This window comes from Pelobates fuscus, chromosome 4 (assembly GCF_036172605.1).
Source record: "Pelobates fuscus isolate aPelFus1 chromosome 4, aPelFus1.pri, whole genome shotgun sequence".
Classification (NCBI taxonomy): Eukaryota; Metazoa; Chordata; class Amphibia; order Anura; family Pelobatidae; genus Pelobates; species Pelobates fuscus.
In genome coordinates, this window is record NC_086320.1 from 69,340,051 (window position 1) to 69,367,933 (window position 27,883).

Consider the following 27,883-nt stretch of genomic DNA (forward strand, 5'->3'; position numbering starts at 1 on the left):
GACCAATCAGGAGAGGGTTACAGTAATCCATGCGGGAAATTCCTAGAGCATGGACAAGCTCCTTGGTAGTATCTGGTGCAAGAAAGGGGCGGATGCGGGCTATGTTTTTAAGATGGAATCTACAGGATTTGGCAACATGCTGGATGTGAGGCTCAAAGGTGAGACCAGAGTCAAGTATGATGCCAAGACAGCGCGCTTGCAAGGATGGACTGATGTTGGTACCACAAACTTGAAGGGAGAGCGAAAGAGGAGGATCAGTATTAGGAGGAGGAAAGACAAGGAGCTCAGTTTTTGAGAGAGTGAGTTTCAGAAAGCGGGAGGACATCCAGTCAGAGATGGAAGAAAGGCAAGCAGTGACACGTTGCAGGACGGCAGGGGAGAGGTCCAGGGAGGAGAGATATAGCTGGGTGTCATCAGCGTACAGGTAGTAGCGGAATGCCAAGAGAGGCAGTATAAAGAGAAAATAGAAGGGGACCAAGGACAGAGCCTTGGGGGACTCCGACCGAGACAGGACGAGGGGAGGAGGTATCATTAGAAAAAGAGACACTGAATGAGCATTGGGAGAGATAAGAGGAAAACCACGAGAGGACAGAGTCACAGAGACCAAGCGATTGAAGAGTTTGAAGAAGGAGAGCATGATCAACGGTGTTAAAGGCCGCCGAGAGGTCGAGAAGAATTAGTATGGAGTAGTGGTCTTATGATTTCAGCTAAATAGAAATGAACCCTTTCAGCTCTACACTACCAGAGCAGGTTCATGTTCTGAAAAGTGAAAGAAATATACTTCATTATAGATCTAATGTATACCAATACACCGTGCCATTGGATTTCCTTTTTGTCTTTACATACTGTGCTACTACTAGACGTGGAGATTTCTTACTAACCTTGGCCACCATATATCCTAAGACGAGGGTTGCACCGTATGTGCTGTCCACAGTAGAGCTTTAAGGAGCTCCTCAATATGTGAGTGTGTTTTTGACATATTCACATAACTCCCATTTTGCTATTTGGTATTGCACTATTGTTTGATTGCACTTATGTATTAACTCATTATTCATATTTCAATTGTATTTTCCTCTGGCACCGCTTATCTACTTTTGCTTTGATGCTCATATCAGACAACATTTTTTCGATTTTCTTAGCATTGTGATGAAAGAAAATATAGGTATTATTATTAACAGGAGGCAAGTATTACCTAACTCAGAAAACACCCCCGAATATTTGTGATTTATATTTTGCAGTTTAAAAGATATACAAAGATTCCATGTTGGACTTATACAGTTTGATTTTTGATCTTCCATTGAAATTTCGTCTAGTTTTCTAAATTCAAGTTTTTGATATACCCATTGTTGTACAGGAATAACATTTCAACACGAAAAAGAAAGATTAATGTGGGACTAATGTTCTATAAACTATGGACTGTGCTGATTGATTGGTGCACATTCTATAAAGGTTGGTTGTTGGTTTTTAAATTCATTTTCTTTGTTTGATGTATTATGTTTGCTTCTGTACGGTAGTAAAGACAGAATGATACATAATACTCGCCTTCTGCCTATAATAATATCTATATTTTTCTACACAGCAAGGCTAGGAAAATCTTACATTGTGTCTGAAACAAAATTTAGAAACAATGCTCCAATCTGCTCAGCTCCTCCAGGGTTAATTAACCCCTTAAGGACACATGATGGAAATATTCCGTCATGATTCCCTTTTATTCCAGAAGTTGTCCTTAAGGGGTTTACAACTGTATCTAACTCCAGAAATATTATTGTATCAGCTTTAAACTGGGATGATAGTGGGGGTTTGTCTAATTTGTTATCTCTCCCATCACATGGCTGGACAAAAGTGGTAAGTGGTGTCCCTCAGGGTTCTGTTTTGGGACCGCTTCTATTTAACATATTTATAAATGATCTTGAAATGGGCATTGAAAGCCATGTATCAGTGTTTGCAGATGACACAAAACTTTGTAAAGTAATAAAATGTGAGCAGGATATTGCCTTGCTGCAGAGGGATTTGGATAGATTGGGGGACTGGGCACTAAAATGGCAGATGAAATTTAACGTAGAAAAATGCAAAGTTATGCACTTCGGGGTTAAGAATGCACAAGCAATTTACACCCTAAATGGTAGTGAACTAGGGATAACCACACACGAGAAGGATTTGGGAATTGTTATAGACAACAAATTAGGTAGCAATATGCAATGTCAATCTGCCGTTGCTAAGGCCAGTAAGGTTTTGTCATGTATAAATAGGGGCATAAATTCTCGAGATGAAAATATAATTTTGCCTCTTTATAAATCGCTGGTAAGACCACACCTTGAATATGCTGTGCAATTTTGGGCACCTGTTCTAAAGAAGGATATCATGGCACTAGAAAAAGTGCAGAGACGAGCTACAAAATTGATAAAAGGAATGGAGCATTTTAGTTATGAAGAAAGGTTAAAAAATTTAAATCTCTTCAGTTTGGAAAAACGGCGCCTTAGAGGGGATATGATAACATTATACAAATATATTCGGGGCCAGTACAAACCTTTATCTGGAAATCTATTCATAAACAGGGCTATACATAGGACACGAGGTCACACATTTAGGCTTGAAGAAAGGAGATTTCATCTAAGGCAAAGAAAAGGTTTTTTTACAGTAAGAGCAATAAGGATATGGAATTCATTGCCGGAAGAGGTGGTTTTGTCAGAGTCTATACAGATGTTTAAGTTGCAATTGGATAAATACTTGCAAAAACATAACATACAGGGATACAATTTCTAATTAGTGGGGTAATAGCTGCTTGATCCAAGGAGACATCTGACTGCTATTTTGGGGTCAAGAAGGAATTTTTCCTAGTTTGTTGCAAAATTGGAAGCGCTTCAGACTGGGTTATTTGCCTTCTTTCGGATCAACAGCAAAAGCATATGTGATGAAGACTGAACTTGATGGACGCAAGTCTCTTTTCAGCTATGTAACTATGTAACTATGTAACATAATGGATAAACCTGTAACAGGTAACCCAGATATGTAGAGGCTGGCTTGCAGCACAAAGTTGATCTGATATTGTCAAGCAAGGTATTTAATTACCAGCTAGTTTTGTTGAATAGCTGTAAGATAAATGATAATACTTAATTTACTTTAGTGCAAAGGACATGTGTTATATATCTACCTTATGTCTTTAGAAATTGAAGCAAAATTCCTAATTGCCTATAATGCATCAACAACTCTTCATTTTTATTTGTCCAAGTGTGTGAATTTTCCCATGACATTTTTGATTGGTCCTGTTTACGATATATCAATAATAACACATTTCAATTTGCTTGACAACTGATAATTAACACTCTTTGCTCCTTTCAGAATGCTCTGCATCAATAAATCAATAAAACAAAAATGTTGTTTATCTGTTTTTGTTAAAAACTGTTAGAAAGCATAATAATATTTGACAGAGATTCAGTGATTAGTAGCTGTTATTGTTGATCATACGAGAAGATCGTACAACTCTATCATGGACACGCTGAACAGGCCTGTGGTTCTCCAGAATGGGGACTGGGTTTTCATACTCCGATGTACACAACAAACTGCGGAACTGTGCCAGCTGCCAAGAGTAATTTACACAAAAGTATAAGTACTTGTCTGATTGCCTATTATTAACAAACTGAGATTATTTGATCTTAGATTTTATCAGGGTTATATAGTTGCAATACAGGCAAGAGGTGAAAGGTAATTTTAAGACAGGAATGTTAAATACATGTCAGTTCATTTTAAAAAAAATAGATAATGAAACATTAAATAATCATTTAAAATTAAATATGCTAAAAAAAGAGAAAAGGATAATTATATTAGCATTTGTTCAGAGTATAAAGCACGTAAAAAACATGCACACATAAAAAAATAAAAATTATTTATATTATATCATATATCGTCATATCTATATATAAACACAAAAAAACGAACTCAGTGTTTAGGTGATACACCCACCACCTAAAATAACCAAGTTAGAGTGCAGCACTATAGAATTAATAAAGCACTTATCCCTCAAAACAGAGGAAGGGGGATCGTGCTATATCTATAAAATAAAAAGAAGTAAAAACACGAATAGTGTAACACTGATATAATTTGAGCTGGTATTATATATATCGTATCCAAACTCACATTTTACAAAGCCTTTTTAGATATCGGCTCTAAACATCACACTTGCACTTCCCAGGTGGCAGACCTTTATACTCTCCGATTTTTCAAAGTGATTTCAAGATTATGGTATCCACGACCAAGAAGAGATTACTAGTGGTAAAATCTAGGTGTAGTATTTTACATCCACATTGATAATAGTTCATAGAAATCTTTAGCCGATCCGGGTGAAGGAGGTGCAGCTGCATCTGATTCCCTCATCTGTTTTGAGAGGGTAAGTGCTTTATTAATTCTCTGTAGCACTGCACTCTCACTTGTTGTTTTAGGTGGTGGGTGTATCACCTAAGCACTGAGTTCGTTGTTGTTGGTTTTTTTCAATTGTTGGGTTTGTGGAGTGCCCAACTGAGTGTTTTCTAGCAGCTTTGAACATTACTATCAAATAAGCGCCTTAAATCACTTTTCTGTTTGTTTAAATCTCTCTCTCTCTCTCTCTCTCTCTCTCTCTCTCTCTATATATATATATATATATATATATATATATATATATATATATATATATATAAAAACACATATCAAGGTCATTGCGAGTAACGTTCATAAAATGGGGCTTTACTGTTTTTTTTAATGTATTTTATGTATGTCATTTCTAATAGGGTGTAATTGGAAATTCAAATTGAACATTTAATTTATTTAACTTCCTTCATGATGGATGATATGCCTGGAGGACAGGAATGCATCTTATACTTATTATAATAATCTGAACTATTTTGGTAATCAGCCTGAAATGCAAATGATATACACTGAATAGACACAACATTAAAGGACCACTATAGTGCCAGGAAAACATACTCATTTTCCTGGCACTATAGTGCCCTGAGGGTGCCCCCACCCTCAGGGACCCCCTCCCGCCGGGCTCTGGAGAGAGGAAGGGGTTAAACACTAACCTTTCTCAAGCGCCGGGCGGGGAGCTTTCCTCCTCCTCTCCTTCTTTCTCGCGACATCATCTGCTGAATGCGCATGCGCGGCAGGAGCCACACGCGCATTCAGCCGGTCATATAGGAAAGCATTTGCAATGCTTTCCTATGGAAGCTGGCGTCTTCTCACTGTGATTTTCACAGTTAGAAGCACGCAAGCGCCTCTAGCGGTTGTCAATGAGACATCCACTAGAGGCTCTGGAGGCTGGATTAACCCTCAGTATAAACATAGCAGTTTCTCTGAAACTGCTATGTTTATAAAAAAAAAAAGGGTTAACCCTAGCTGGACCAGGCACCCAGACCACTTCATTAACACCATCTGCCTATAATTGTGTAGGTCCCCCTTGCACTGCCAAAACAGCTCTGATGAATCAAGGCATGGACTCCACAAGACCTCTGAACATGTCCTTTGATATCTGGCACCAAGGCATTAGCAGCAGATCCTGTAAGTCCTGCAAGTTGCGAGGTGGGACCTCCATGGATTGGATTTGTTGTTCCAGTACATTCCACAGACGCTCAAAAGGATTGAGATCAGGGGAATTTGGAGGTCAAGGCAACACCTTGAACTCTTTGCCATGTTCCTCATACAATTCCTGAACAATTTTGGAGTGTTGCAGGGTGTATTATCCTGTTGAAAGAGGCCACTGCCATCGGGGAACACCAGGGGTGTATGTGGTCTGCAACAATCTCTAGGTAGATAGTATGTGTCAAAGAAAAATCCACATGAATGCCAGGACCAAAGGTTTCCCAGCAGAACATTGTCCAGAACATAACACTGCCTCTACCAGCCTACTTTTTTCCATAGTGCATCTCTTCCCAATGGAAAATGTGATTCATCAGACCAAGCAACTTTCTTCGTTTGCTCTGTGGTTCAGTTCTGATGCTCTCGTTCCTATTGAAGGTGCTTTCGGTGCTGGATAGGGGCACTCTGACGAGTTTGCAGATACGCAGCTCCATATGCAGCAAACTGTGATGCACTGTGTGTGCCACTTGTGGTAGGTATTAACCACTACATACCAGGAGGAATACCGCACAAGATTTTCCATTTTGGAGATCCTCTGACCCAGTCGACTAGCCATCACTATTTAGCCCTTCTCAAAGGCACTCATATCATTTTCTCTTTGCAATTATTCCTGCTTCCAGCAGATGAAATTCAAGAACTGATTGTTCACTTGCTGCCTAATATATCCCACCGCTTGACAGGAGCCATTGTAATCAATGTTATTCACTTAACCTGTCAGTGGTTTTAATGTTGTGGCTGATCAGTATAGATACTCTCTGTGATGACAGAAGTGAGAAAAACCTTTTTTGAGATTTGAGCAGGGAGTAACAAAAGGGCCAGCTACTGAGCCTTTGCCTATTCTCTGTGTTTGTTTGTTTTCTTATCGTAATGTACCTTGCGATGCTGAAATTGTGAAATAAATTAAGTAAGTTATTCTATATGAATAAATGTTTACAACAAAGGCAACTTGTGCTCTTCTTAACAAAGTACAGAGATGCTGTGTGTGGAATATTATCAGCTGTTGTTGTCTCTATGTGTACATGTCCTTTTATACTCAGGATACAGGCAATTTTAACCATTGCTTCTGTGTAAGTACCAGGCATTGTGCTCTAAATGGGGGTTGGTTCATGCCAATGTGCCAAAAGACTGAAGATCTCTCCTACTCCAAAAATGAACCTATTATGCTCTACCAACAGGTTTTGGGAATAGTAGAAAAATTGTCTTCACCGTTTGTGGGTCCCTCATGGCTAAGAGGAATACTGAGAACCCTCATACATGTGTCACCCATGGCTTAAAAGGAATACTGAGGGCCCATCTTACTGTCCAGATGCAGAAAAGTACAGAAATGTCAATATACACATGTATATGCCTGTTTTATTGAAACATACTTGCTGTGAACTGATCGGTATTGCCTCCTGTAAGACAATCCAGGTTACACACTCAAAGTAGGGTTCTGTTGTTAATGATCCAGGGTATGTCCAGTAATTCAGATCCTCCGGCAGCAAACTTGAAAGATGATATCTTTTAAATGAATGTTCCTTGCCCTGTACAAGATATTTGAAGGAAGAAGGTAGTAAACTCGGATACAGGTCCCATCAGTACTAATAATTATAGTTAGCCCTGTTATATATGTTCCCAAGACAAGCACAAAACAAACTAAAATATTAATGGAACACTCTAACCACCAGAATCACTACAGTTTGTTACTAAGTCAGCCACCTCCTATATGCAATATTTGCTGGACCAATGTTTGGCTCTGCATTAAGACTTCTAGATGCATTGGCATAAAGTATATGCTAATTGTTACAAAGCTATGATTGCAGCACAAGTACAGTAGGCTCTACCAATTCTTATCAATTTAATTGGATTGGCTGAGATCCTTATATGAATATTGATCTTACACAAATATCACTATTTTAAATGTTTGAAATAAATGAAGGAAAAAAGAGGGCATATTCTTCACACATAAAGCACTTCAACACAATGAAGTGTTTAGGGGTTCAGAGTATGCCTTTAAGAGCACAGTATTTATTTATAATCAGATTTAACAGATGCATTTGGTATACAGTATCATAAATTAATTTTTCATATTGAATAGAACATAATAAGCACCAAACCAACTTACGGTAAGCTTAACGAAGCAGTGTTAGTTTATAGATTATGCCCCTGCAGACTGACTGCTAAATTCTCTACCATTTAGAAGTTACATCACGTTTGTTTCTGTTTATGCAATCCTAGTCACACCTTCCCTGGCTGTAACTAACACAGCCTGCATGGAAAAAAAAGCTTAATTTTCAATCAGATGTTAACTTGCTTTAGAAGCTTTTATCTCCTGCTCTGTCAATTAATCATTAATCACACAGGAGGTAGCTGCTTGGTCTAGCGGGCTAATAACACAGTAGGAGATTCTAAATTAAACAGAATGTGCAATAAAGGAATTTTAAACATTAGACCTCTCTTTACAGGAAGTTTTTAGGAAGGCTGTGCACGTCACATGCAGAGAGGTGTGCTTTTGGCTGCATAAACTAAGTACTTTAACTCCTAAATGGCAGAATATGGTACGGTAAGACTACAGTGGCATCATGTATATACCAAAACTGCTTCATTAAACTAAAGTTGTTTTGATGCTTGTCCCTTTACAAAATTATGAACCAGGCTGTCTGTAAACTGGCAGCAAAGCAATATGGCTGAAATCTGTTTATAGATCTCTTCAGCTCATCGTGGCGACGAAAGGTAAGTGCTGGTGAAAAATAAACTATCCATCTTGTAATCTTTTGGTACTGGTAGACAGAAGTTTACAGGATTCGCTCAGATCCCACAGACCAGAATGAGAGACTCCTGATTAGTGGGCTAATTCCTGGTGAGCGAGATGTATGACTGCTTTGGACTTTGTTTTATATATTTTGAATGTATTATCTATATAATTCGTTCAAAATTTGAGAGGGTTAATATTTGAATATTATGTTCTTTTAAGATAACTTTTTCAGGCTGATTTTTGTTTCATCTAGAGAACTCGTGCTACTTATGGCAAAGAGCAAATACTTCATGATTAGAATAGAATAAAAATAAAAACTACCTTTGTTTTGACTTCATGCAAATGATCAATTATGGTTTGTAGTACTGTATTTGTTTCTCCAATCTGTACATAAAAATGAAAAATAAAGAAATAAGTGGGAGGATAAAATAAATACGTTAATGTTAAAATATACGTTTTTAAAGATCACGTAACTTAACAGATTTACTTTTGTTTTCATGCTCATTGAATGTGTAATATTTAAAGGAAATCTACAATTTGCTTTTTCTTACTACTTAAAATAAGAGTAAATGTAATGTAGCCCATGTGGCATTACTTTGTAATAAAAATACATGTTACCTCTTTCAATGCATCTCTCAGATTACCCTTGCTCTATGGAGGCGGCCATCTTTAGTTTTCATTATTCGGAAGCTTGCTCATAATTTCAGAATGTATTTACCCACAATAGCTTTAGGTACCCACGATGGTATTTGGTCAGATATACTGTGCATCTTAACTAAAAGGCTGAACACTCTGCCCCAAAGAACAAGGATATACCACGAAATAGACTGAAGTGAAGTATGGGAGTTTCTTTATTGTATGAATTGTAAAATAAATTTTATTAAAGTGCAATCTTGTATTTGAAAGAACAAAAAAAAAAAACTATTACAGTTTTCCTGTAATCAAATATGTTCATTAATGAAACATAGAATACTGCGCACTAGACAGCAAATGTCAGTTTCATGATAAGCAGCCATTAAAATGTAAGCAAAAAAAATGTTTAAACTTAATCTTAAACTTAATCTAAATTAATCTTAATTTAAATAACACGTTTTCAAGCAACTAAAACTCAATTTTGCAGAGGTTTGAGCTTGAGTTTGCATCTGGTTAAGTTGAACAATTGGGGTTGTTTACTATTATCTCATGGTATGTAGTAAATTGAGAAAAAAAATGAGATAAATTGTTGAAAACCAGATGCATTGATTAATTTAAAGTTTACTAAATGCACCATCATTTAATTGCCTTGAATAAGCTCTGATCAATTCTAAAAGTCCAAAGTGGTTCCAAACACCCTTGGCATGTCCTCAGCAAGGCATGTCCTCAGCAAGGCATGTACCCATTCTAGTCTAGAATTAAAGTTATTCCTTTGGGGAAGGCCATGCTTGCTGACTGGGACCAACACAGATTTCTGCAGCTCCTTGAATGCCCCACAGCCACAGTAAAAGTGTAGTTTAACACCTTTTGCTCATTTCTAGAAGTGGATATCTACTCTATGTCAAAGCTGAGATAGAACCTTGTCTCACCCTGCATGCTGTTCATTTCTAGCAGAAGGTCAGGGTTTTTCAACTTTAAAGCCTGGCTATGTGTAATATGCCCAGTACTCCTGGACTCCTGTACTACTTTGACCACCCTAACCCACACTTTGACCAGATTGTTGTACACAGGACTTCTATTCGTATTTTGTTTTTCCTTTCATATATGCCTATTTTATATTTTGGGTTAAACGCAAATATGGGATTATTTAATTTGAGATATGCTCACCGATTCCCAAGGATGTTGTGTTTCTATGTTTATTTATGTGCTACATGTTTTAATCTTATTTTACCTTAATAAGCTTTTCCCTTGTTTTTTTGTATGTCTATCTTTAATTGATGCAAGGCTTGAATCTTGACCCTTTCTGCTTCAAATGAAGTTATGCATCTTACTTTTAAAACAGTGAAATGTATGCTTACTATTTATTGTGTCATTTGTAAAACTTTGAGCAGTTTATCTTGTCTGTATTTTGCATCAACCACTGAATAAAGAGAGACTCACAAAAAAATTCTCATAACACCAAAACAATCTTATTGTCATTTGTAAATACAATTGTCAATGATAACATGTCATCTTTATTAAAGGACCACCATAGGCACCCAAACCACTTCAGCTAGTTTTAACGGACCTCCAGCATCAAAAAATTGAGTAATGCTTTCCTATGGGCGGGTTTCAATGCGTGTGCGACTCTGGACGGGCATGCGCATTCGGTTCCACTCGGGAGCTGAGGTCGATGGAGGAGGAAAGGTCACCAGCGGCCAGGGAGCCCGGTGTTGGATTAAGATAAGCAAATAAATGGTTAATTAACCCTTTATTTGCCGCAGAACAGGACCGTTGTCACCGTCATATTTGTATTCCTCATGCTATAGTGTTCCTTTAACCCCTTCAGGACCGGACTGTTTTTGCGATGTTTGTACGTTAAGGACCAGAGCTATTTTAACACTTTTGTGGTGTTTGTGTTTAGCTGTAATTTTCCGCTCTCTCATTTACTGTTACGATACAAATTATATATTGTTTTTTTCAGGACAAAAAGGGCTTTCTTTACATACTATTATTTTTATCATGTCATATAATTTAATTTAAAAAAATAGTAAAATATGGTGAAAACAAAACAAAAAAACGTGTTTTTTGACTTCTACTTAAAAAATATTTTACTGATCTACAAAATCGAATGAAACAAACTGCTAAATAGATTAAACATTTTGTCCTTAGTTTAAAAACATCCAATGTTTATGTGTTTTTTTGCTTTTATTTGCAAGTTATAGGGCTATAAGTACAAGTAGGAAATTGCGGTTTCAAAATTTAAATTTTTCAAATGTATCAATAGTGACATTGTAACACTGTTATGTCATAAATATCCAAAAAACACCCCACATGTATATATTTTTCTTAAACTAGATAACCCAGGGTATTCATCTAAGAATATTTTGATACTTTCTATGCAGCCATTTTACCACAAACCTTTGTCAAACTTTGCATAGGTAGTTTATTTTTTTTATTTTTTTCACATAAATTGCAATTCAGGTATAAATTCACAGATTTTGTTAGGTGTCACTACCAAACAACACCCCAATATGTGTTCAGAAACATCTCCCGAGTACAGGGATACCCCCCCATGTATAGGTGTTTTGGGTTGTTTGGGGGCTAAAAGGCCACATTTTGCAGGTGCGCTTATCAGTTTCCCAGCTTGGAATTTTGACATGTAGTCAACCTGCATGCATGTCCTATTTGGGACATTTTTGAAGCCGGCCAATGTATTTTACCCCCATCAAACCATATATTTTTGAAAAGTAGACACCCTAGGGTATTTCACATGGTGGAATTTTTACACTTTCCATGCACTAATTCTACCACCAGGCTTTGTCAAACATTGAGTTAGTAATTTTTTTTCTGTTTTTTTCACACACATTGTACTTTAGGCATGAATTAACAGATCCTGTTATGTGTCACTGCCAAACAACACCCCAATATGTGTTCAGTAACATCTCCCGAGTACAGGGATACCCCCCATGTATAGGTGTTTTGGGTTGTTTGGGGGCTAAAAGGCCACATTTTGCAGGTGCGCATATCAGTTTCCCAGCTTGGAATTTTGACATGTAGTCAACCTGCATGCATGTCCTATTTGGGACATTTTTGAAGCCGGCCAATGTATTTTACCCCCATCAAACCATATATTTTTGAAAAGTAGACACCCTAGGGTATTTCACATGGTGGAATTTTTACACTTTCCATGCACTAATTCTACCACCAGGCTTTGTCAAACATTGAGTTAGTACATTTTTTTCTGTTTTTTTCACACACATTGTACTTTAGGCGTGAATTAACAGATCCTGTTATGTGTCACTGCCAAACAACACCACAATATGTGTTCAGCAAGATCTCCTGAATACAGTGATACCACCCATGCATAGGCTTGTCGGGTTCTTTTCGGGCTAAAAGGCCACGTTTGGCAGGTGTGCTTATCAGTTTCCCAACTTGGAATTTTGACATGTAATCAACCAGCGCCCATGTCCCATTTGAGCCAATGTATTTTACCCCCACCAAACCATATATTTTTGAAAAGTAGACACCCTAGGGTATTTCACATGGTGGAATTTTTACACTTTCCATGCACTAATTCTACCACCAGGCTTTGTCAAACATTGAGTTAGTAAAAAATTTTCTGTTTTTTTCACACACATTGTACTTTAGGCATGAATTAACAGATCCTGTTATGTGTCACTGCCAAACAACACCCCAATATGTGTTCAGCAAGATCTCCCGAGTACAGGGATACCCCCCATGCATAGGCTTGTCGGGTTCTTTGGGGGCTAAAAGGCCACGTTTGGAAGGTGCGCTTATCAGTTTCCCAACTTGGAATTTTGACATGTAATCAACATGCGCCCATGTCCCATTTGAGCCAATGTATTTTACCCCCACCAAACCATATATTTTTGAAAAGTAGACACCCTAGGGTATTTCACATGGTGGAATTTTTACACTTTCCATGCACTAATTCTACCACCAGGCTTTGTCAAACATTGAGTTAGTAAAAAATTTTCTGTTTTTTTCACACACATTGTACTTTAGGCATGAATTAACAGATCCTGTTATGTGTCACTGCCAAACAACACCCCAATATGTGTTCAGCAAGATCTCCCGAGTACAGGGATACCCCCCATGCATAGGCTTGTCGGGTTCTTTGGGGGCTAAAAGGCCACGTTTGGCAGGTGCGCTTATCAGTTTCCCAACTTGGAATTTTGACATGTAATCAACATGCGCCCATGTCCCATTTGAGCCAATGTATTTTACCCCCATCAAACAATATATTTTTGAAAAGTAGACAACCCAGGGCATTTTAAATGGTGGTATTTTAACACTTTTCATGCACTGAATTCTACCACCAGCCTTTGTCAAACTTTTGGATAGTAATCTTTTTTTGTTTCTTTGTCACACACATTGTACTTTAGGCATGAATTAACAGATCCTGTTATGTGTCACTGCCAAACACTGCCCAATATGTTCAGCAACATCTCTCGAGTACAGTGATACCCCCCCATGTATATGGTTGCCGGGTTGTTTGGGGGGCCAAAAGGCAACAATCAGAACTTGTACATGTCAGTTTTTCAACTTGATATATAGGTATGCTTGGTCTATCTTCAGTTTGACATATTTTTGTACCCCCCAGTTAATGTTACCATCATGACAATATGTATAGTATATATTTTTAGAAAGTAGACATCAAATGTTATAGAGGATGGGGTGTTTTGACTTCTTTCCCCCAACCATTTTGCCCCCCAAAGAAAGTGTAGTGGTATTTTCTTTATTCTGGTTTTTATGCACACGTCATCTGGTTTTGGCCAGCTGGTTATGTGTTACTGCCAGAAAACTTGTTAGGCCAAATGTGCAGGTAGCAAATGTACATTTAGCAGCAATCTTTAAACTGACTCCTGCAAATAGAATCTAAATGGAGATTTGGGGGAAGGAAACTGACTAACAAAAAATGGCTGCTTTCCAAAGAAACAGAAAATAAAATAAAAATTCAGGAACACTTCTTACAACTGTTCTGTGTGGTACAGCTTGAAACATGTTCCTACACAGAGTCCTGGTTTCGAAGGGCAATCAGGACAGTGAAAAGGGGTGTCTGTCCTTTTCCCGTTTTTAAAACAGACCCGGCAACGTTTCTGGGGGGGGGGTTTTCTAGCAGTTGGCGGTAACTTAAAAATAAAATGCCTGGACTCAGCTTGCACCGTTGTTGGAACTTGTCCATCTCCATATATTGTTAAAGAAATTATTTTCAACTGAAATTGGAGAAAGGTGGTGTTCCCTGGATTATTTTTTTTAAAAAGTAAAAATGAGTTGTGGGTTGCTATTTGCATCAGATAGATAGCCACCTTTTTATACCATGCTTTGGTTTTTCATAAAATAAGATATGGCTGCATCAGTTGATCAGCCAAATCAACACCACCCATGTACTTATTATACGCCCTGATGCAAACCGGTTTGGACTCTACTCTGCCCCGGACAGAGACGTCTGACATGCGTTCGTCGTGGATGGTGGTGAGCATGTGGACATCCTTCCTGTCCCTAAATTTTAGTGCAAGCACCTCAGCTTTGCGAAGTGCTTTACATTCGCCTTTTTTTTAATTTTGCATCTATGAGAGATCGTGGAAAGTCTTTTGAATTTTTTCTGGCAGTGCCGCAGGCCAGTGTCTGTAAAGCATAAAGTGTTTTAAATAGACGGACACTACTATAAAAATTATCCAAAAATTAACAAGGGGTTTAGTAGGTCCCATACAAGTTTCCCATTTGTCCCCAGGGAGTCAGGACAGTCAGGAGTGTCCAGTTGACCATCTTTCCCCTCATATACACGAAAGGCAAATGTGTATCCGCTTTCGCTCTCACACAGTTTGTACAGTTTTATGCCATACCTAGAGCGCTTTGAGGGGATGTATTGTCTGAACCCTAATCTCCCTTTGTATTTCATTAGAGATTCATCTATGGATAAATTTTGTTGGGGGGTATAAAACATCCGAAAATTTGTCCTGAAAATGGTCTAGCAGTGGGCGTATTTTATAAAGCCTAACGTATTGGGGTTGATCTCTAGGGTGACAGAGGGTATTGTCACTGAAATGTAAAAATCTCAGCAGTAACTCGTATCTGGCTCTAGGCATGGTTTGGGAGAATACTGGACTCGACATTATTGGGTTGGTGCTCCAGTATGAGCGAATCGATGGCTTTTTTAGAATCCCCATGAGCATTGTAAGAGCCCAGAATTTTTTAAGCTCTGGGACATCTGTGGGATGCCAGTCCTGCTCCCTGGCTGTATAGCTACCTGGATTGTTGTCAATAAATTGGGTAGCATACAAGTTAGTCTGGGAAGCAATCTCCTCCCAGATGGTATCCCCTAAAAATAGTTCTACATACTGCATTGGGGAGAAGCCATCCACATTAACATTAATGCCTGCGTTGGCACTAAAAGCGGAGACGTTGGGCTCGGCTAACTGTAGAGGTACCCAGTCCTCCTCCACATTTGGCATAGCAGAGGAAGCACAGCTTCTTTCTTCAGCCGGCTCACACACAGATGACATGTCGTCTTGACTAGACATGTCAGAAAACTGACCTGGGTCAAAATCTGACGCAGTGTCAGTGGCGTCAGAGTCTGACGCCAAGAAGGCATATGCCTCCTGCAAGTTATACATACGCTGCATGTTTTACACACGACTAAAACAAATTACAAACACACACATTTTTTTTTTTTTTTTGACTAAAACAGACTAAACAGCAATCCCTAAACTAACTCCTGTCACAAAAATCTAATGGAGATTTGTCTGACTACGACAGACTACGACAGACTACGACAGACTACGACAGACTACGACAGATATTTTTAAAACAAATTTAACCCTTTAAGGGCAAAAAAAAAGACAGACAGTACAAATGCACTGCTGAAACAGATCTGGCAGGGAAGGGTTTAAAATGGATTTTTAATTCACTTTAGATACTCTGGAACACTTCTGCTGCAACAAACTATCACGATCTCTGTCTCTCTCGCCTCACAAAACGCTACAGAGGAGAGAGGGGCAGAGATCACTGTCAAAGTGAGTGTTTGTAACACCCACTTTGACAGCAGCCAATTGTGAGCGATCGCGGATCGCTCACACACCGTAATGGCTGTTACTATCTGCCTGGGATGTCTGGCAGATAGTTACAGCATTGTACTGGCAGGAGCGATCTTTGATCGCTTCCTGCAGCCCGTTTTTCGCTATGACGGTTCAGGACCGTCAGCGGTCCAAACGCACGTTTTACCGCTGACGGTCCTGAACCGTCCGCGGTCCTGAAAGGGTTAATAATGAATGCTAATGAAAACAAATACCACAGTCAGGCAAAATCCCAGCCATCCAAATTTTATTAATGTTCATGAGGTTGGCACATGGAACTGCATCACAGGGGGAGCCAAAGCCTTGTATGTACGTAGTGGGGAATTACGATGCAGCATAAACATAACTAACCCCATTCACCCCCCAATAACAACAAATAACTTAGTATGGATGAACAGGCAACAGCATTTATTCTAACATAAATAAATTACTGCATAACACATCCATAACTTTATTTATTAAAACTCTTCTTTTCTGTAACCAAATTGTTAGAAATAAATAATCGTAAATTAACATATATACATATATAACTCAACACATAGTATTATACAGTGACCCAACCGTCCTTGCCAATAAACATACAGTGGTTCCTAATCACCACTTCCTCTCACCTCCCCCCTCGTCATAAATCATATCCTTCCAATGCCCGCCACCAGCCGACCTTATCCACGCTCGATGGGCACGACACCTCAGGCAACATAATGTTAACGCTTTGAAGCAGGGAAAGTAGAGACCTGCAAACATAATGAAACTTACTCCATCCTTAAACATAACCCCTCAAACTTCATTGGCAAGGACATACCCCCGGCTCGCTGTGACTAACTAATACTACAAGGGGTGGGTGGGTGGGAAGCTGTTTGCTGGCCCGAATCCCAAGTGGCACTGAGGTAAGACCTCCCCCCTACTAGCTCACATAGACCTAACCCCACACACACCCAAGACACTCCCACGCATCTATCCCCACACTCCTACATGTGCCCTTGTCCGCTTAGCTGCGCTATCTCCCCAGGGCCTAACTCATTTCCAACTTAGCAGTCTCTACTCATACAGGGTAATTAAATCCAAAGTGAATTGATACTTTATTTCAAATTATGGTCAAAATAGACCGACTGGAAAATTTCCCTATTCTGGACTTAAATTTTACATTTTCTTTTAATTCTCACTTTAGTGAATAACCCTGATAGGAATAAGTAAAACTGGAATGAGCTCCAAAACGCATTAGACTTTGACTCCACCTGTGATGCAGTTTCATATGCCAACCTCGTGATGGTTCCATCAGCAGTCTTTCTCTTGTGCAGAGCTTGCCCCTCTCCAGGCTAGCAAACAGAAGGAGCACTGGTAAGCAACCTCAATATACATTTTAAAGCAGGGAGATATTTCTTTTAACCAGTGAGATCCTTTGCCGAATTAGTTCTTTATTGTTCACACTGAGCCTTCATCCAGATAGGTCTTCCTATGTATCACAATTTACCTGTGTTTATTTTCTTATTCTCCATAGTGTTCTCCCAGAGCGCGTATACTGGGAGCTAGGTAGTCTTTGAGAGATCTCTTCTATTTCCCTGGTGCTATCTCCTTTTTTTTCAGTGCGTTCAGTGCTCCAGCATCCAACTAGTGACCAGTGGACATATCTATCCATTGATGTGGTTATATTTTCCCTTTTGCCACATTGTTTCCTTTGCAAATTCGACGCATGTTTCTCCCATATTGATTATCTTTCCAGTAATACATCTTTAAATGGATATATCAGGATTCTGTTTAATCCTGTTCTTTGATTAGATTACTGTAGATGTCATCCTTATAAAGTACCACAAGGAAGCAGTAGAATTCTACAAGTGTTTATCCCTGGAATCCCAGTAAATAATATTAATAATATTGAGGCACTTTCAATAAAATCTGTATTCCTTTCTTACATCTTATACACTTGATGTATATATATATTTTATCTTTGTTCCTATTTAAAGTATTTGGGTTACGTCATAGTAGGGAGTTGAAGAGTAGTTTTTTTCCCCCCATTTTCCTTATAGTGTTAATTTTAGATATTATTATTATTATTTAAAACATAACTAAGTAAGCAATAACTAAGTAGTAAAGAATTGCTTTTGAAATGGGAAAGAAAAAAATGTAGTGTGTTCTGATGTCAGTATTCCATAACTTACCTCCAGCAGTATGCCTATAACAGCCAAGCCATCCGCGTGGTTTGAAGCTTCTTCAAAGCTCATATACTTCTGTGAATTCCAATGAACTATGTGCATCTTTCAAATAAAAGAAAAATAGTATTTTAAAAATGTAGAAAACAATCATCCAACAGTTAATGTCTTATGTCTCATGTCAAGATCATTTGGGTACTCCCTTAGATTATACTTAATTTTAATCTTTTCCACATTCATAGACTTTATAGAAAACCCCCTTGTGTTCATTTGATTGATTGAGGGAGTGAGGTGAAAGACACAAAATGTTTTGGCAGTAAGAGATACACATCATTACAACACTTTGAAGGGTGAAAGAAAAATGAGGACAACACACTGGAAACAATTCACTTGGTTATTTCTAAATTTCAAATTTTAGCAAATTAAATCTAAAATGCAGAACTGAGGGAAACTAGCCAGGCTGTGACTAGAGTTGAGCTGGAGAATTTTTCCAAAACATCTCATTTATCCTCAATTTCGACACTCGGATTTAATTTGCTAAAATCCACAGTTTAGTGAAAAACCTTCTTTTTTTTTGTTTTGTTTTTCAAATATCTTGCTATCTTGCTTTATTTATATTTTAAATTACACGTGGTTAACATTACCAGTTAATTGCACAAATGTGTTTGAGGAAGGGGAATTACTATTTTTGCTATTTACATTTTATTGAGATTTTGCAAATACATTTTTTTTAGCAGAACTAAACAAACAAAATATTAGCAGAACTAAACTAAACAAAGAAAAGGAAAAATGTATTCCAAATCACTATAATAAACCTTTAAAGGAAAACAAAAATTGAATTTTTTAAAAAGGGTAATGCAGCACTCGGTCTGGAAAATGTGGGGAAACGAGAAAAAATTGGGAGAGGGTAAATGGAGAGCCAGGAGAAAAAAGTCAAGGTGACAGAAATTTTAATCAAAGAATGGAGAAAAAAGAGAGGTGGTTCTAATGAAATGGGAAATTAAACAAATTGAAAGATATTAGAGGAGAATTGGAGGGAGAAGCAATTTTGGGGTACATGGGAAAAGGCTACAGATTGAAAAGGAGTATAAAAGAAATATGAGCAGGAAATTAGTGGTGCCTCGCTCAAAGAGGGTCCAAAGTAAGCCTATATGATCGAAGACTCTAAATTCTGTAATTCAATATTTTCTTTGTTAGTGATGCCTGGATATCAGGAGTCTATTGGCAGTAAACTAGGTTTTGCTTGACATTTCATTGTAATACATATTACTGTATAAGTATATTAGCCAGGATGATATTTGGCATTCTAGAGAAACTAGACTTATGCCTGCCTTATATATTTGTTTAGTGATGTATTCCTTGTCACGAATGTTGTGCAACTTGTCTTCAAACACACCCAGTGATAAAGATGTTTACAGTTTTTACACATTGGTGTGAGTCACAGTAATTTAAGAAATTTGACAGAAACACCTGTTAATGACATTTACCTGTGTGAGAATGACTAGATTTTGAAATAAGATTGTTGCACAATATTTACTAAAAACTGCATTTTCAAGTAACTTTTTTTTTGTTCATCTTACAGTTTTACCCTCATGTATTTTACTGTAAGCTGTTTTCTGTTATTTTTCTTTTCTTATTTTGCCAAATTATTCTCTTATTTTGGATCTTCATAGAATTCCCTCCTTCAGAGAGAAGTGATGAACCTTAAAGATAATGTCCTTGGGCCTCTGCAAAATGGTGTGGAATAAATCTTTTAGAGTATTATTCATGTCTTTTGTGGTTCAGGGATCCCCCTGATTCTCAAGTTATTGCTTCTCCCTCGATTGTCCATGTTACCTAATTTTCTGTGGAGAGCTGCTAGCATAATGGCCTGATATTTGAGGTCTTGTTCTTTAATTGAGGCCTCCAATAAGGAGGGGTTAGGTAGTGTGGTCAGTACCATTTTGACTAGCTCATTTGGACCATAGGAGTTTAGGAAAAAAATTCACAAAGAGGTTTTCTGAGATGATGAAGTGGAAGAGGGAGTCTCCACAGTGCCAGTGCTCACCTTTTTGCTAGTTATTGCCTTACTCTTTTCTCGAGATGGATTGCAATCACTTTGCCACCAATCGAGAGTCTCGCTCATGCTTTCATACTTTTTACACACCAAGCCACGGCCCATTTTTCTGACAAAAATTTTCATACCACTATCACAGTGGTATTGTTTAAAGCGGTTAATTTTGTTTAACCACCTCAATACCCAAATCAAGTAATCAAGAATAAATATTCTTGCATCTTTATGCATTTTGGAGAATGAAATCTAGTCCACCCTCATTTTCATTTTAACCATGATTAGCAGCCTGTGTAGGAACACATTTATCTATCAGAAGCCCCGAGTAACTGATATAATATCTGGTAATTTGCTGAAAATGTAAGCTCACCCTCTACTTTAAAACAGCACAGGAAGTTTCAATGGGTGATATCATTCCTACAGTCTGGAGGGGGAAGAATGAAGGGACTACCATTTCTCCATTAACCATTACTTTAGCAATGCAAAGACTGAAATATTGCAATAGCAGTTTTAAATACCTTATTTTACAAATATATGATTTAATTGTATTTACGGTATGCAGCTATTGTGCTCAAATGCAAATGCAAAAAATTATTTTGTAAATTCTGTTGTTATTTATAGTAAGCTGCACTGCTAGTAATGCCTTCAGTGTCCCTAAAATATCTATGAGCAAGGTATTTGTCTATTTTTATTTATCTATTTTTGGCACATTGTTGCTTTTATACTAAAATGTTACACCCTATGTGAAGTACAAGATAAAGCACACTATATACTGTCGAAAAAATGTAATTTAAAAATATTTTTCTAAGTTTGGATGAATAAGTGAAAAATAAAAAATGTGTAATTTTAAATTATTGTAATTTTATATTTGTCTTCAAAGCAATATATAAACAAAATTACAATGTTATGAAATGTTATGTTAATGTATCTTCAAAGCAGACGTGAAAGGATTAAGAAACAAACAATCCTTCAAATTGTAAATGCTATTTTTTTTCCTAGTAATATTACTAATTTGCCTTATTTTATGAAAGTAGTCAATAATAAAATCACCTGGAAAACATTCTGGGGGCGGAGAAAGCAATAATGTGACATCATGCACGCGGTCGGGTGGAGCTGGAGCAGGCACGGGCGATATGAAGCAGGAGACCAGGGGATGAACGTCAAGAATTTCCTTTCCCTCTTCCCCCCTGCTAAATGAATTATGAGAGCGGAGTCTGGTACGGGAGCTGAGTCTGGGTACACCTGCAGGATACTCCCAGAACCTGAAGCTAAAGAAGGGGAATTATAGGGATATGCCTATCGATTGAAGCTGTATATAGAGGTTTTTTTTGTCCCATTTGGAGAAATGGCGCCCTGAAGCAAAGACGGGAGTAGAAATAAGAAAAAAGAGGAAAAAGATAATGGAGAACAAAACAAGCGAAGCAGGAATAAATGGGGAGAGGACAGAAAAGAGGAACAGTGACCAGAAACTGATAGCTGAAATTAGATAAGTGATATAAAATCTTTTGGGATTCTCCCTTATATGTCTGAAATTACTTGATACATTTTATTTTGTATATTCCGCTATAAATGGTGTAGGGGAGAAGCAAAAAACAAGAGAAAAAAGACATTCAGATAACTATAGCAAAAGAAAATCAAGATAGAAGACTTTAACTCCAATAACAAAATATAAGATATTTAACAGTGACACTCTAAGTTTTTGCAAAGAGATAAGTGCATTTTGAAGTTGCAAAAATAATGTTTTTTTCTTTTTTTTTATTGATAAATATCTTCCTATTATGTATTTAAGGGAAGAGAAGGAAATATACGCATAAGAGAGAGTGTGTAAGGGGGATTTTGATAAAAGCAGATATCCCCGTTGGATATCGGAGAAAATTGCTCTTTGTACCTTTAAAAATTATACTTGGAAGTAATCCACCACACCCTATCTAATTGTTGACAAACTGTATAATTATTCTCTCTTTTAAGAGATATACAACTGTAATGTAATTAAGGACGTCAAACAAAGTAAAGGACACACTAAAATCTATCTCTGGTAAATAAAAAAAATAAAAAAAATCATTAAGAAATAGAAATTTGAAATAAATATGTCAAAATGGCCGGAAAAAAGACAACAGAAAATAAATCACAAACAAAAAAAGAAGGAAGCTAAACCTGAAAAACTGTTAGCCTTTTTTACTCCCCACACCACAAATATAAGTATGGAGAAGTCAATAACAAATGAATCTGAAGAAACAACAATATATCCGACAGATGAATCAGAGAAAGAGAAAATAATACCTACAAAGGAACAACCTATGACACAAGAACATCTTATGAATGCACTTGATCTTCAGTTTGGGAAAATAAAAAATGAAATTCATATAAATATGCAAGATTTTAAAAAGGACATTGCGACATTAGGGAATAAAATCAAAGAAAATTAAGAAAAAAATGCAAGTCTGGAGACACAAACTCTGGCAAATATATAAATATACAAAATGAGAAGAAAATTGGAATGCTGGAACAAAAAATTGCAGATCTGGAAGATCGCTCCAGATGAAATAATTCAAGATTAAGAGCAATACCTTAATCTATTACAAGTGAAAATCTGGAAAAAAAAAATTACAAGATTTATTTTCTAAATTGGGAGTGACACAAGAATGCCATGTGCATTTATGGGAGAAATGCTATAGAACGGGAAAGCCACCTGGTTCAGCAGATGATCCACCTAGAGACGTTATTTTAGCTTTATCCTTGTTCGGGACGAAGGAGAAAATATTAAAAGCAAAGAAGACAACTGTAATACTTAAAAAAAAGAAAGTGGGGGGCGGGGCCTGACTCTCAAGATGGCCGGACGCATTTGCTAGCAGCTCCGGCCACTGAAATCTTAAAACCGTCTTAAAATGGTCCAAACAGACTAAGCAGCAACGGAACTCGATCCAGAACATGAAACGCTACCGGAGGGGACGTTTATAACCCTCAAAAATCCTAATCTGGAGCAGCAATCCATCGTCTGGCCTAAAGAGACTGTGGACCCATCGGTGAGGAGAGACGGCCGCTCTCCCACCTGGGGCCGTGTAGCTCACAGCGACTTTCTCTCCCCCCCCCCCCCCCCCTGGACTGGTGGGGGATATCCCGGTCCCTGCTGGGGAACTCACCTCACAGCTGAGCCGAAAGAAGCTGATCCTGAGACAGCGTGGTGAGCTCAAGATGGCCGCCGACCTGCAACCCCCATCACAACAATCCATCCCAGAGCACCAGAACTGGGCAGCTATGTTCGAGGCAAGGTTCGAGCGGCTCTGTCAGGAATTTTGGCTCAGAATAAGCCAGCGCCCGCAAACACACACAGTGCCCAAACCACTCCTACGAGATCCCCCCGATACTGCAGCGACCATGAGTACTGGGAAGCCCCTGCCACACTCACCTAAGAAGGTGGGAGGTCTCCTCAGGGGATGGCCAACCTCACATGGCAGAATGCCCCACACGAAGAAACGACAACTGCGGGAGAGACCGAAGTGGGTCCAGCGCCGTCGGAAGCCCAGCTGCACTACCACACACCCAAAACGCAATCTGCTTGGGGTCCCTACCCCCTCCATGGCCCACTCAACGGCAACACATGGCAGGTGCAAGAAGCTGACAATCGACGAAAACGGATGGAGCTGCAAGCCAGGTTACGCGGTCTGGGACAGGAGAGATGCCTTGCTAGGGACTCTGGAACTCTCAGCTAACCTCTATCGGGTTGGTGTGGGCTGAAACTGACTGGCTATGGGACATTTGTATCTCGGCTTGTGTATTTGAGCTGTTGAAAGTTTCTTGTTGTTTGGGGGACCCCAGCGGTTTCTATTCTTTCCACCCTTACTTTACCCTAACTTTCCCCTGCTACACTACTCTGTTAGAACTCTCCCTTTTATTTGGTTCTTGATATTCTGTGTAGTCTAAACATGTGTCTTATAATAGTTGTATTACACAGTTCCTTAATCTACTCTCACAGTCCAGTTGGTAAACAAAATGGAGAATTTACTGCAATATAGCAATCTGGACATATGCTAGCTAGCCTGTAGCAATCATCTTATTAACAAAAGTTTAAGCCTGTTAATGATTTAAAAATGTGCAAAGTTTTTCCTGCCACTGTTTCACTGCAATGTCAAAGTATACGCTGTTGTGGCGTTATCAAGTCGATTTGTACTCACATGCACAACAAAAATAAAGAATTAAAAAAAAAAAAAAAAAAAAAAGAAAGTTAGATATAAGTGGAGGAACCCAGTAAAGATAATTCTCACATATGATTTTACTAATTCGACACTCCTGAAAAATTAAGAAAACGAGCATTAGATAACAAAAGAATAGATCCTATATAACAGACTGATGAATGTGTTTTTTTTTGGGGGGGTGGGTATTTGTATTGATCTTATTTTTAAATTGTAAATTTGATATGCAAAAAGAGGTGGAGGAAAAGAAAGGAATGATAGATACACTGTAATGGGAATTGATATTTTTAAAAATATGTAGACACACAATAAGAGAATTTATGAGAATTAAACAGGACTCACACTAAAGAATTGGTTGTATTTCACTGAATAAGACATTACATAGAAATAGAAGTGAATGTTTTATGAAAAGTAGTTACACAAAAGTTATATATAGAAAACACAATGAAAGTGAGAAAAATGTAGATAAAGGAAAAATAAAAGGGAGGTGCGTTTTTTTCTTTCAGAAAATAATAACTGGAATTACAGTAACTGGAATACACTAATGAGAATTAAATTACACGTTATTTCACAAAAAATAGAAGGAATGTATTGGAATTAGGGAATAGATATTAGAAATGAATAGCACGTTTAGGTGGAAAGAAAGAAAGAATAAATCTATAAAAGAAATAAGAGGGAATAGGAACTCATTTAGAATTTAAATAAATATTTGGTAAAATTTCACTTTGTAATGGCACTAAAATAATGAAAGTGGTAATTAAGCATTGTCAAGTAAATTTGTTTAGAAGGTAGAGAGGGAGGGAAAGAAGAAGAAAAAAAAGAGGAGGAAGGATTTTATTTCTCTCTCTCTCTCTTGTATTTTTTTAAAAAATAATATTATTTTATAGGACCTTATGATAATTTTGCTCTCCGCATATAAGTGGTAATATGGGTTACAATATCCTACTAAAAAGGAAAGAAAGGGGAAGAAAAAGGGGAAAAGAAAAGAAAAAAGGGGAAAGGGAAAGTAAAAGAAGGAAGAGAGGAAGAGAGAAAAAGGGTGAAAAAAGGAAAATTAGGTTAGAAGAGAAAGGAGAGAAAGAGAAAAAAAGAATAAGAATAATCTCTTCTAGGTCTCATGTAGGAATCCTCTATTTCTCCTGAAAGTAAACAAAAATATATATAAAATAACAGGAGAAGAGAAAAAAGGAGATGAGAAACTGGTTAGCACTGCCCCAGCTCTATCGCCATACATAGTATGTCAATCAGGTTCCACATGTTATTGGGAGAGAATATGTGGAAGTGGAAATGCACAAATGGGTTGTGCAGCTTCCATGTGGTATGTTATTTGTATGTAATTTGTGTTATGTATAGTCTAATGATGTATTTATGTATTTTTTGGCAGATTTGAGGCTTGTTGTGAGGGATAAGAAATGGTACTGTAAATGTAATGGTAAAATTTCTAACGTTGAATGTTTGTCGAGGTATGAATTCTCCTCAGAAAATATCTATTTTGTTTTCTCATTTAAATAAGGAAAATGTAGATATTTGTGTGCTCCAGGAGACTCATTGGAAACTGGAGGACAAAATAAGAGTGAATTCTTTGAGGTAGCCATTGGTGATCTTGGCTTCCCTAAAAGAGAAAAAAAAAAGAGTAGTGGCGATCCTATTCTCCAGCAACCTTGATGTTAAAATTAAATATAAAGAAGAAGACTCCGAAGGCAAATATATTATTGTTGTAAGATAATTTAATAACAAAACTATGACTTTAATCAATATATTTGCCCCAAATAAAGCGACTGCCCAATTTATTTCAAAGATATTTAAAAAAGCAGAAAAAATAAAACAAGGCTCAATAATTATAATGGGAGATATCAATTGTGTAATGAACCCTCAGATTGAAGAAAACATTAACGTGCAAGGTGAAGAATGGGAACGCTCCCCACAAGCAGGGAGATTACAATCGGTTTTGGATAGATATTCTTTATTAGATATTTGGCGTGTTTTTCACTGTCTGAACCTTAATGAAACACAGTATAAATTGGTAAATCGTTGGTATAGAGTCCCCAAAAGTATATAGCCAACTGCTCTACATAATTGCTGGAGATGTGGGGATCAATATGCTGATTATATGCATGTATGGTGGTCATACATGCATATGGTGGTATGGTGGTATGGTGACATCTCTCAGAGATTAATTAAAAACTTCAGATTTGATTGGAATTTAACACCTGTTCAAGCGTTATTACATCTACATTTTCCGAAACAAAATAATCAGGGAAAAGAAAATATTTCATATTTTAACTGCTGTAAAACTTTCAATTGCAAGAAATTAGAAATCCCCAGAAATTCTAACTTGGCAAGAAATCAAGAATCAAGCAACTATACAATTAGAAATGAAGAAAGGAATATCTTACCAAATAAATTGGAACAAAAAAAGATCAAGAGTTAAGGAGGTATTGGTTAAATATTTTTCAAAAAGATGAATTCTGAGACAAAAGGGTTAGAAGGATCAAAAAAAAGATTTACTAGAAGGGGGAAATGTATGGAAATTGGGACACATATAAAAACCCTGTACAATAAATGAAAAAGAATATAGAGAGGTAAGGGAAATGAATAGGAAACAGGAAAAGGGATATTTAGCAATAATACGCAGTTTTTTCCTAGCACCTTCCTTATTACCTTAAGATTAATAAATCATAGCAAGCCATTGTATTTATGTATATATTTTTTCTTTTTTTATTTATTTATATTTTCTATTATTGTCGTTTTTTTGTATTGATATTAATGTCGATATAGGTTTTTAATTGTCCGGTAAGATATGATAATATTGAAAATGTCCCCATTCATATATGAGATATAGTGCAATTTGTAATATGAAGATAAATAAAATGTAAAGAAAAAAAAATCACCAGGAAAATTAGCAAAAATCTGATGGGTATCTGATAGGTATAAAAATTGTCAGAAATGTGGATTATTTTGGTTAATTGTGGAAGAGGCAGAACAAATAATGCCACCGATGTATACAGGCAAAGTAACCGTTTTATACATAAAAAGTAGCGTGTATTCACAAAACTGATGCAAACATGAAAGCAAATGCCACAATTATTATAAATCACCCTCATTCTGTTTAATGTTGAATTATACAAAAATATGTTCAAAGGGGTTTTGTCACTTGTGAAGTGTGGTTTGAATCCATCGAATAAAAATTATTACAAACATTTATACATATTTTAGGCTTATGAATAGTTAGATTAAGAGTTCAACACTAATATTGCCCATCTAAAAGCACAGCCATATAAGGTAACTGTTTAGGTAAGTATTACAGTAACCATTCTTTGTCACCCATGTTGTGATTAGTATAGGACCCACTCATATTGGGGTACCTTGAAGCAGAGGTGGACTTAAAGGAACACTCCCAGCACTATAACTATTACTGCATGCTGTAATTGTTATGGTGCAAA

General features: G+C 37.3%; 1 protein-coding gene across 4 annotated transcripts in view; it reads right to left on the reverse strand.

Moving 5' to 3' along the window:
• Positions 1–2,805: 2,805 nt before the first annotated feature.
• LOC134607791 (carbonic anhydrase 1-like) overlaps positions 2,806–27,883 on the reverse strand; it is a 33,988-nt gene continuing 8,910 nt past the window's right edge. For 2 of the 4 annotated variants that reach the window (XM_063450348.1, XM_063450347.1), the window contains exons 5-8: positions 18,210–18,305; positions 8,663–8,725; positions 6,975–7,130; positions 2,806–3,577 (exon numbers count right to left, since the gene is read on the reverse strand). In XM_063450348.1, the coding sequence (XP_063306418.1) occupies positions 3,440–3,577; positions 6,975–7,130; positions 8,663–8,725; positions 18,210–18,305 (453 nt within the window). In that variant the 3' untranslated portion in view covers positions 2,806–3,439. The remainder of the gene's footprint in view (positions 3,578–6,974; positions 7,131–8,662; positions 8,726–18,209; positions 18,306–27,883) is intronic. The other 2 variants (XM_063450346.1, XM_063450345.1) reach the window with 2 other exon arrangements.